General features: G+C 44.9%; 1 protein-coding gene across 1 annotated transcript in view; it reads left to right on the forward strand.

Annotated features, from left to right (window-relative positions):
• Positions 1 to 12,087, forward strand: part of LOC106583040 (chemokine-like protein TAFA-4) — a 53,867-nt gene that overhangs the window by 11,829 nt on the left and 29,951 nt on the right. The window contains exons 2-3 of the mRNA XM_014166795.2: positions 1,265 to 1,419; positions 1,562 to 1,677. Of these exons, the coding sequence (XP_014022270.1) occupies positions 1,563 to 1,677 (115 nt within the window). The 5' untranslated portion in view covers positions 1,265 to 1,419; position 1,562. The remainder of the gene's footprint in view (positions 1 to 1,264; positions 1,420 to 1,561; positions 1,678 to 12,087) is intronic.

Raw genomic sequence — 12,087 nt, forward strand, 5'->3', positions numbered from 1 at the left:
TCTTGTCTCTCTTCGGTGACTTGTGTTATCAGCGGTTTTTCTCTGGCCTTATCACTAATGACTTGGTTTTTGTTCTACCTCAGAGAAGGTCTCAAATTTTACCACCAGGGGGCAGAAGCATCACACTCAATGGCTCACAGGAGAGGCGATCGTTTCAGGGAGTGAATACTCGTCTACTTAACATAGTGTACACAATATTCCAGAAGTCCCCCCAAAGATAGTAAAACAAGGAACATTCTGACAAGGATGAAGGCTATTTTAGGCTTAGGTTTAAGTTTAGGGTTATTTTTTTTACATTTACATTTTAGTCATTTAGCAGACGCTCCTATCCAGAGCGACTTATAGTAGTGAATGCATACATTTCATACCATACATTTTTTTTCCTGTGCTGGCCCCCCGTGGGAATCGAACCCGCAACCCTGGCGTTGCAAACACCATGCTCTACCAACTGAGCTACAGGGAAGGCTGTGGTTAGGCTTAGGATTAGGGGTTCGGGGTTAAGCTTAAGGTTAGGGTTAAGTTAAGGGTTATGTTAAGGGTTAGGTTTAGGTATAAGGTTAGGGGTTATGGAAAATAAAATCAATTGTTATTTCCCCACAAGGATAGTAAAACAAACATGGTGTGTACAGATACCGGCATGTAGGAGGCTGTCACTCAGCTGTAATTAGAGGGTAGTCTCCTACTGTCCTCCAGTACCATCTGAATGTACCCAACCAGCAGTCTGGGTTTTTGTGTGCCTGTGTGTGTTTTAGCTTGTTTGATCTGACTGTTTGAATCTGTTCCTGCATATATTAATGATGATGTGTTTTTGGTGTGTAGTGTATGAATGCAAGTGTGTATATTCTTGTTCGGTGAATGTGTATGGGATTCTCTGTGCTTTTGTCTGTTTCTTATGTGTACATTAGTTACTGTGTCTGTGATATTCTGATTGTGTATGTGGCGTGTTGCTCTCTCTCTCTGTGTGTGTGGTGTGTTTCTCTCTGTGTGTGAGTGTGTGTGTGTGTGTTTGTGTGGTGTGTTTGAGCTCGCTGCCTGCCTCTCTGCTGGATTCTTCTCTCTGAAGCTATGTGTGATGTAGAGGGGATCACGTAGAGCCTGGGGGTAGGTTAGCACACTGTAAACAATGAATCTGTGACAGAACCCTGGCCCTTACATCTCCTCTCCAGCAGGCTCTTTAGACAGGGCTAGGGGACACACACACACAAGGGCCACTAGGGGCCACCTTAGGGACTCGCCCTCTGACCGCCCCCCTCTGTTTCCCCAGGGGCCGGCGCTGTGTGAGAGGAGGAAGAGGAGGTGCAGGGGGAAGAGGAAGAGAAGGAGGACGTGTGTGCAGTCATGACATTGACCCTCATCCCATAGAGCATCCTGCTCACATCAAGACTGACCAGAAAGGAGAAGGACAGACAGGACAAGAAGGTAAGACTGGTTCTATTTCATTGTCTCCTCCTTTTTGAAGACACCTCTCCTCTCTTTCCTTTCAAATATATATTTTTTACCCCCCCTCTCTCTCCCTGTCCCTCTGTCTCCCTGCCTCTCTTTCTCCCTGTCTATCTCTCAGGATGAAGCTGTGGGGGAGGTCAGCTTGGCCTTTGCAGGTGGCCCTCCTTGTTGCCGTGGTGATGTTCTGTGGTCGCCAGGTGTCTGCTGGCAGCCGTAACCATCGGGGACAAACAGGTACAATAGGCCCTGCTCTCGCCCTAAACCCCACATGAGGTTAATTAGGTTTTCACTGATGCCACATGTGTGCTATGAGTCTGTCATTAAGCATGCCTCCTCAGTGACACTTCATTTGTCCCCATGACAGCACACTGGGATCTAGGACCTGTTTTTGAGGCTTGCGTACTAACACCACTTCATTGGATAACACAGCCAACAGCAAAATAGCATTTTAACTGTCATCTGCCAACTATCAGAAATGAGTGAGTTTGTGATCTGAGATCCATTCAGGGTAGATAGATGGTGAGGCTATAATTCCTACACCATTTCCCTTTGCTTGACTCATAGACGGTTTAGTGCTACTGTAGGACATACATGTATAGGCGTGCAGTGATGCCTGCCTTAGTAGGAGAGTGTGAAAACTGGCCCAGTAATAAGTATATTAATATGCATGACTTAAACTGGCCCAGTAATATGTTCTCCTCCCAGAACTGACCCCACCCACCCTATTTCCATTATCACTCCCCTCAGAGAGAGACCCTGGCCAGGGCTAAAACATGTCCGCCACCCAACACTAATTGACACCCACAAGCTAAGGCGCTGTGATTTGCATAATTCATTACCATGGTTCCCCTCGTGGCCACAAAAGTGACCAACACAACCCCATCAATATTTCAGAATGCCAGGGGGTCGCCATGGGGACAGTAATGCTGAGTCATAGCCTCCCGCGGCATGCCCGGGCCCAGTTCCCTCCTAGCACCCTACACCTCCCCCAGGGTCACTGTTTCTCACTTAATTAGGACTATTTCCTTAATTATCCCTTGCCATTTTTTCTCTCTTCCTCAAGTTTTTGCCTGGGATCCAAGGTAACCTTTAGCTGGCACAGAAATGCCACCAGCATCCAGTGCTGGTGACTGATGCAGGCGTTGGCGAGGCAGTGTTTTTGGCGGCAGGGCGAGCACAGCGCTAATTGCAGTCCCAGTCTGTTGTGAAGGTCAGCTGGGGTCTTCTCTCCCCTCTGAATTCGCACGTTGCTTTTCTTTCCCCAACAACAGCAGCCAGAATACTCAGTTCCTACACTGCAGCAATTCGTTAGAGCTTTTCTACTAATTGGGGAAAGTTTAGGACTTGTTTGCTGTAATGCTGCATGTTATACAGCAAGGCATTTTAAGGGAGAAAAATAATTGGTCTGGCCTACAGCAAATAGTATTTTCACTGTCATCTGCAATGCATTTGTTTTCCTCTGTTTTTCACTTAGTTTCACTGTTCCGTTATTTATAGTATTATACACTGTGCCGTTTGTTCTGGTTCCATGTCCTGTCCTATCACATGTGGCCACATGGTGGCTCCGGAGGTGAAAAAATACCTCACTGAAGTGATGCTGTTTTTTTCCCTTAGGCTCATTTACACAATGTCATCCACAGTGGCACTCTGTCACTTTGAAGGTGCTCACCAGGAAACAGTAACACACAGAAAGGAGAGACTGAATCTCTTCCAACCATAGAGGGATGCTTTGACTGACACTTGTCAGGAAGAATAGATAGGAAACATAACAGCAGCTTTTTCTCTTGTTTCCTGTTAATGTTCGCAGGGCCATGAAAGACAGTCGTTTGGGGGCAGAATAGTTTTAATATTTTGTCTGTATAATGTCCCAGGATCCATGTGTACATTCACCATAACTCACAAATAAAACCATGATCTGTGAATATGTCAAAATATTTATTTAAAATTAAAAAATGAAATATCACATTTACAGTATTCAGACCCTTTAATTCAGTACTTTGTTGAACCACCTTTGGCAGCGATTACAGCCTTGAGTCTTCTTGGGTATGACGCTACAATCTTGGCGCACCTGTATTTGGGGAGATTCTCCCATTCTTCTCCGCAGATCCTCTCAAGCTCTGTCAGGTTGGATGGGGAGCGTCGCTGCACAGCTATTTTCAGGTCTCTCCGGACATGTTCGATCGGATACAAGTCTGGGCTCTGGCTGGGCCACTCAAGGACATTCAGAGACTTGTCACAAAGCCACTCCTGCGTTGTTTTGGCTGTGTGCTTAGGGTCGTTGTCCTGTTGGAAGGTGAACCTTCACCCCCAGTCTGAGGTTCTGAGCGCTCTGGAGCAGGTTTTCATCAAGGATCTCTCTGTACTTTGCTCCGTTAATATTTTCTTCGATCCTGACTAGTCACCCAGTCCCTGCCACTGAAAAACATCCCTGCAGCATGATCCTGCCACCACCACACTTCACCGTAGGGATGGTGCCAGGTTTCTTCCAGACGTGATGCTTGGCATTCAGGCCAAAGAGTTCAATCTTGGTTTCATCAGACCAGAGAAACCTGTTTCTCATGGTCTGAGAGTCCTTTAGGTGTCTTTGGGAAAACTCCAAGCAGGCTTTCATTGGCCTTTTACTGAGGAGTGGCTTCTGTCTGGTCACTCTACCATGAAGGCCTGATTGGCGGTGCTGCAGAGATGGTTGTCCTTCTGAAAGGTTTTCCCATCTCCACAGAGGAACTCTGGAGTTCTGTCAGAGTGACAATCGGGTTCTTTGTCACCTCTCTGACCAATGCCCTTCTGTCACGTCCTGACCAGCAGAGGGAGTAATTGTATTAGTGTTGGTCAGGGCGTGGCAGAGGTCTTTGTGTTTTGGTATGTGTGTCTACGTTCTGTCTAGCTTTGGTTTTCTATGTAGAGTTAATTGGGGTGGGACTCCCAATTGAAGGCAGGTGTGTTGAGTTGCCTTTGATTGGGAGTCCTATATTAGTAGGGTGTGTTTGTCTGTGTGTTTGTGGGTAATTGTTTCTGTTCAGTGTGATATGCTGTCAGTACTGTTTAGCTGTCGGTATTTTCTTGTTTTTGTAGTGTTCCAGTGATCGTTTTGAATTAAAATTATGAACACTAACTCCGTTGCACCTTGGTCCACTTCTCTCCATGACGACAGTTGTGACAGAATTACCCACCACCAAAGGACCAAGCAGCGGAGGAAAGAGGAAGAAGGATGGACGTGGGCGGAGATAAGGATGAGCGTTTCCAGGGCTATGGAAGAGTTAAGTAAACTCGAGAGGCAGCCCCAATAATTTTTTTTGGGGGGGCACAAGGGCAGTTTTGTGGGGCAGGAATGGAGCCCCAGGCCAGCTCCCCGCACTAGCCCTGAGGTGCGTGTCTCCAGGCTGGCACGTCCAGTACCAGCCGCACGCATCAGGTGTCTAGTGTGTCAGCCCAGCCTCGCCAGTCAGGAGTCGCCAGAGCTACCCGCCAGTCAGAAGTCGCCAGAGCTGCCCGCCAGTCAGGAGTCGCCAGAGCTGCCCGCCAGTCAGGAGTCGCCAGAGCTGCCCGCCAGTCAGGAGTCGCCAGAGCTGCCCGCCAGTCAGGAGTCGCCAGAGCTGCCCGCCAGTCAGGAGTCGCCAGAGCCGCCCGCCAGTCAGGAGTCGCCAGAGCCGCCCGCCAGTCAGGAGTCGCCAGAGCCGCCCGCCAGTCAGGAGTCGCCAGAGCCGCCCGCTAGTCAGGAGCTGCCAGAGTGGCCCGTCTGCCCGGAGATGCCAGAGTGGCCCGACTGCCCGGAGATGCCAGAGTGGCCCGACTGCCCGGATCTGCCGGAGTGGCCCGACTGCCCGGACCTGCCGGAGTGGCCCGACTGCCCGGATCTGCCGGAGTGGCCCGACTGCCCGGATCTGCCGGAGTGGCCCGACTGTCTTCCGGCCCAGCCCGAGTGGCCCGCCTGTCCTCCGGCCCAGCCCGAGTGGCCCGCCTGTCCTCCGGCCCAGCCCGAGTGGCCCGTCTGCCAGGGTCAGCTCCAGTGGCCCGTCTGCCCGGCGCAGCTATCGGCGCCACCGAAGTGGACGACGCCGAAGGTGGAGCGAGGTTCACATCCCGCACCTGAGCCACCTCCAGGATAGGTGGGTTGGGGGAGGGAGGGTGTAGCACAGCACCCTCCCTTCCCTCCCTTATTGTTTAGGGGATATTGTTTATTGGTTTTGTTGGGGTATTGGGGATTTTTTGTGTTTTCTTTTTTTAAGGTGCATTCCGGGGTCTGCACCTTTAGGGGGGGGGGGTACTGTCATGTCCTGACCAGCAGAGGGAGTAATTGTATTAGTGTTGGTCAGGGCGTGGCAGAGGTCTTTGTGTTTTGGTATGTGTGTCTACGTTCGGTATTTTCTTGTTTTTGTTGTGTTCCAGTGATCGTTTTGAATTAAAATTATGAACACTAACTCCGCTGCACCTTGGTCCACTTCTCTCCATGACGACAGTTGTGACACCTTCTCCCCCGATTGCTCAATTTGGCCGCGCGGCCAGCTTTAGGAAGATTCTTGGTGGTTCCAAACTTCTCCCACTGTGTTCTTGGGGACCTTCAATGCTGCAGAAATGGTTTGGTACACTTCTCCAGATCTGTGCTTCGACACAATCCTGTCTCGGAGCTCTACGGACAATTCCTTCAACCTCATGGATTGGTTTTTGCTTTGACATGCACTGTCAACTGTGGGACCTTATATAGACAGGTGTGTGCTTTCCAGATCATGTCCAATCTATTTAGTTTACCACCTGAAGGATTCCTATCAAGGATGATCAATGGAAACAGGATGCACCTAAGCTAAATTTCGAGTCTCATAGGAAAGGGTCTGAATACTTATGTAAATGTAATATTTCGTTTTTTATTTGTAATACATTTGCAAACATTTCTATAAACCTGTTTTTGCTTTGTCATTATGGGATATTGTGTGTAGATTGATGAGGGAAAAAAGATTTAATCAATTTTAGAATGAGGCTGTAACATAACAAAATGTGGAATATTCAGGTGGTCTGAATACTTTCCGAATGCACAACTTTGCTCTTTTTTATATGAGAAATGTATTCTGAATGTAATCCAATTAGCGTTTAGGCATGGGCATAGCACTATTACAGCAACCACTTCAGCTGTTTAAGATCTTGTCAATGCTTTAGACACTAAAATCAAATGTGCTGCTTTGTTTGTGGACCTGTCAAAAGCTTTTGATACTGTTGCACCATGTTGTTTTATTGAATAAGTTGTCCTCGATAGGCCTGAGTTCTGACGCCTGTTCATGGTTTCAAGATTATCTTAGTAACAGAACAAAGGCCATCGTGACTGAAATACTTCCAAATTTTTTGAAGTATTTTAAGGTGTTCCGCAGGGGTCACTTATGAGGACCTGTTCTTTTCACTATTCATATAAATGCTATACGTCAATCCGTTAAAAAATAAAATGTAATCTATTTGCGGATGATACTATTATGTATGCAATTGCCCCGACTGCTGACCTGGCTGTGACAAGGCTACAGTCCCATTTTGCAGTTGTGCAGGAAGCCCTTACTTATTTAACACTCATACTTAATATGGGCAAAACTAAATACATGTTGTTTTCAAGTTCTCTGAAGATTGTCTCAGATGGATTACATCTTTACTCATCAGATGGTTCTATAATCAAAAAAGTCCCTACCTTGGTATTTGGATTGACAACGAGTTATTGTTTAAAAAACATATGACTAAGCTTGTTAAGAAACTAAGATTTAATGTGTTTCTTTTTTTTCAGAAACAGATCTTGTCTCCTTCTATTCAGCAGGAAGCAGATTGTGCATTCAACCTTTCTACCTGTTCTTGATTATGGTGATACTATATCTGACCACCTGCCTTGATTCGGTTTTATGTACATTGGATAAAATCAGAAACACAGAGCTTTAAAATTGTATATCTGCATTTGAGGAACAATGGGAAAGTAATTCTGCTTTGAAAGTTGATAAACTTGTAACCTCACTTTTGAGAAAATGACCTTTGAATGTTTTGGTACCTACTGGAGAGCTCTTCTTTGTCTACACCCATTCAGCATCGTTCACACCCTCCTAAACTTTAGCCCCACCCTTCTCTTTGAGGGATAATCCAAGCATTCTGTACTAACAACAGCAGTCAAGCACCCAAGCTAACTAGCTAATTTGCTAGCTACTTACAGACTCAAATGAGAGAACAGCTCACTGACCATTACTTGCCCTAGCAGAGCTGGTTGTTATCCAGAGCGTTGGTGACTACAACTGTGCTGCTGGCAACATTTTATGCATATTCGTAAATTCGTCAGTTATTCTTTGCTCTGGCACACTCAGATGAGAGTGCTCTGAAATTGGAGTAGATAGCCAGAGCGAATTTACCAGCTATGTCTATCAACAGTTGTCACAGAGACATTCTACTGAAGGGTGTGTTCATCAATTAAATCTGAGCGCCAGAGTGCGCTCTAGGCATTCATAAATTCAGAGCGTTGTCAGATTGTCCGTTCGTAAATTCAGAGCGTTTTGCTCTCGGAGAGTTCAGAGCGCACACTGGATGCTCTGGCCGAGGTGTAGGGTTGATCCGAGCGGTCTGACCTCAAATCAAATCAAATGGTTAGCAGATGTTATTGTGAGTGTAGCGAAATGCTTGTGCTTCTAGTTCCGACAGTGCAGCAATATCTAACAAGTAATATCTAACAATTCCCCAACAAATATCCAATACACACATATCTAAGTAAAGGAATGGAATAAGAATATATAAATATATGGATGAGCAATGTCGAGCGGCATAGGCTAAGATGCAATAGATAGTATAGAATGCAGTATATACATATGAGATGAGTAATGCAAGATATGTAAACATTATTAAAGTGGCATTATTAAAGTGACTAATGTTCCATTTATTAAAGTGGCCCATGATTTCAAGTCTGAATGTAGGCAGCAGTCTCTCTGTGCTAGTGATGGCTGTTTAACAGTCTAATGGCATTGAGATAGAATCTGTTTTTCAATCTCTCTGTCCAAGCTTTGATAAACTTGTACTGACCTCGCCTTCTGGATGGTAGCGAGGTGAACAGGCAGTGGCTCGGGTGGTTGTTGTCCTTGATGATCTTTTTGGCCTTCCTGTGATATTGGGTGCTGTAGGTGTCCTGGAGGGCAGGTAGTTTGCCCCCGGTGAGGCGTTGCACAGACCGCACCACCCTCTGGAGAGCCCTGCAGTTGTGGGCGGTGCAGTTGAGGTACCACGCGGTGACACAGCCCGACAGGGTGCTCTCAATTGTGCATCTGTAAAAGTTTGTGAGGGTTTTAGGTGACAAGCCAAATTTCTTCAGCCTCTGTTATCCAGAGCGTTAGTGACTGTAACTGTGCTGCTGGCAATATTTTAACACTGGTCATATTCAACGGGTGTTGAGCATTCATAAATTTGTCAGTTATTCTGCGCTCTGGCACACTCAGACGAGAGTGCTCGGAAATCAGAGTAGATTGCCAGACTGAATTTACGAATGCACCCGAAATGGTTACTTGCATTATGGAGTGTTTTTTAAAGACATGTAGCTAACTAGCTAGGTAAACAATGAACCATAATCCCACCTCATGATGTTACTATCCTGCATGAATCTGCAGGTAGCTAACTAGCCAGGTTCAATTTTAGCTAGCTAACATTAGGCTATAACTAGCAAAGCAAATGGCTCTGAGATACAAATAATAAGATCATCCATGTAACATTAGCTAGTGAACCAGCCAGCCAGCTAACGTTAGCTAGCTAGCTAACAGTACACTTCAACTTGAAATGAAAATGACTTTCTGTCAAATTAGAAACATGTAATATCTGAAAATGTATCTAGCTAGACTATCTTACCCGTGCTCTGAAATCAGAGTAAATAGCCAGAGCGAATTTACCAGCTACGTCTATCAACAGTTGACGCAGTGACATTCTATTGAAATGGTTACTTGCATAGTGGAGTCTTTTGTTAAGACATGTAGTTAGCTAGCTAAACAATGAACCATAATCCCAACTCATGACGTTACTACCATGCATGAATCTGCAGATAGCTAACCAGGCAGGTTCAATGTTAGCTAGCTAACATTAGGCTATAACTAGCAATGCAAATGTCTCTGAGATAATGTTAGCTAGCAAGCCAGCCAGCTAACATTAGCTAGCTAACAGTACACTTTAACTTGAATTGAAATCACTTTCTGTCAATTTGAAATGTGTAATATCTGAAAATGTAGCTAGCTAGACTATCTTACCAGTGAATGGACATGTCTCCCTGTCACGGATGCCATGGTTGCCCTTAGGTTGAAGATGTAATCCGGAGACAGGTGTTTCCTCCATCTCCTTAGCTATCATACTCAAGTTCCACTGATTTCAGAACCCGGTCATCAAGAAACACTTATGCAGTTTTACTATGCGATACATAAAAAAAAGCAGCGTTAGACAGGATTACCTATACATACTGTCCAGCTCAAATACACAGAAATGTGCTATATGGCAGACGAATCCGAACTCATCTCATGGCCCACTCATTACCTCAGCCAATCATGGCTAGCGGGAAGGTTGCTGCCTTTTTCTGTGGCTTAACCAACTAGGCTGGTAATTAAACCATTTATTTCATATTTACATATGGCATACAAATTTGTTATTAAGGCACATGAATGTTCACATGTTCCAGAAGGCATTTCTGCCAAAAAACGCATTTTGATTAAACTGCTCTCCTGTGTGACCCGCGACTGCTCTCAAACTGCTCTCCTGCGTGACTGCTCTCCTGTGATTCCTGAAATGAGTCACATTTATCAAAGTGCAGCTGCCTCTACTCATAAACACTTGGATGCTGTTTATCATAGCTCCCTTCGTTTTATCAAGGGAGACAATTTTATTACTCATCACTGTCTTCTTTACCAAAAGGTTGGCTGGACCTCTTTGAAGTCCCATAGATCACATCATTACGCTCTTTTTGTTTACAAAGCCCTGCTCCACAAACTTCCGACTTACCTTGCATCACTGTTAAGATTGAAAATGACAACCCCGTTCACAGGGTTGGTTATTCCTGGAGACTCCTTTGGTGTCTTGTTAGGTAAATCAGCCTTTAATTTCATTGCACCTTGCGTGTGGAATGATCTACAATACACCTGACAATAGGAGGAATTGGTGCCTCTAGGGCAGTTGTTTCCAAACGTTTATAGTCCTGTACCCTTTCAAACGTTCAACCTCCAGCTGCGTACCCCCTCTAGCACCAGGGTCAGCGCACTCTCAAATGTTGTTTTTTTGCCATCATTGTAAGCCTGCCACACACACACACACACACACACACACACACACACACACACACACACACACACACACACACACACACACACACACACACACACACACACACACACACACACACACACACACACACTATACAATACATTTATTAAACATAAGAAGGAGTGTGAGTTATTGTCACAACCAGGCTCGTGGGAAGTGACAAAGAGCTCTTATAGGACCAGGGCACAAATAATAATATAATAATAATCAATAATTTAGCTCTTTATTTAGCTATCCTACATATAAAACCTTATTTGTTCATCAAAAAATTGTGAATAACTCACCACAGGTTAATGAGAAGGGTGTGCTTGAAAAGATGCACATGACTCTGCAATGTTGGGTTGTATTGGAGAGAGTCTCAGTCTTAAATCATTTTCCACACACAGTCTGTGCCTGTATTTAGTTTTCATGTTAGTGAGGGCCAAGAATCCACTCTCACATAGGTATGTGGTTGCAAAGGGCATCAGTGTCTTAACAGTGCGATTTGCCAAGGCAAGAGTGCAGCCCTATCCAGAAATCTGTCAGTGGCTTCTGAATAAATTCAACTTTCACATAAACGCTTGTTGCAATTTCGATGAGGCTCTCTTGTTCAGATATCTGTAAGTGGACTGGGGGCAGGGCATGAAAGGGATAACAAATCCAGTTGTTTGTGTCGTCCGTTTCGGGAAAGTACCTGCGTAATTGCGCACCCAGCTCACTCAGGTGCTTCGCTATATCACATTTGACATTGTCCTTAAGCTTGAGTTCATTTGCACACAAAAAATCATTGCAATTATGGAAAGACCTGTGTGTTGTCCTTGTTAATGCAGACAGAAAGAGATCCAACTTCTTAAAAGTGGAACATGAATTGCATCATTCAAATCATGAGTGTGTCCTGAAGTTGATGGGTTTATTGATCCCTGGCCACTCTCTGAAAGTCAACCTCAGAGTTTCGTCAGCAATACGTTACAACTGTGGTTTGGGAGTCACCATTGCAGAATTTTCCAGCGGAAAAAGAATTTCAAAATTCTGTAAACAATGATTAGAGATCCACACTCAGAATTGGATGCTGAAATGTACATTCCACAGTTGTAGATGTTAGGGATTTCTGAATATTTGCTCACAAATCATTCTACATTTGTTTAAATTGCTGATTTATTTAGGAGCTATGTTGAGTATGTTTATGGATCATGGATTTATTTGTGACTTATGCTGAATATATATATATATATACTGCTCAAAAAAATAAAGGGAACACTTAAACAACACAATGTAACTCCAAGTCAATCACACTTCTGTGAAATCAAACTGTCCACTTAGGAAGCAACACTGATTGACAATAAATTTCACATGCTGTTGTGCAAATGGAATAGACAA

The sequence above is a fragment of the Salmo salar genome, chromosome ssa22 (genome assembly GCF_905237065.1).
Source record: "Salmo salar chromosome ssa22, Ssal_v3.1, whole genome shotgun sequence".
NCBI lineage: Eukaryota > Metazoa > Chordata > Actinopteri > Salmoniformes > Salmonidae > Salmo > Salmo salar.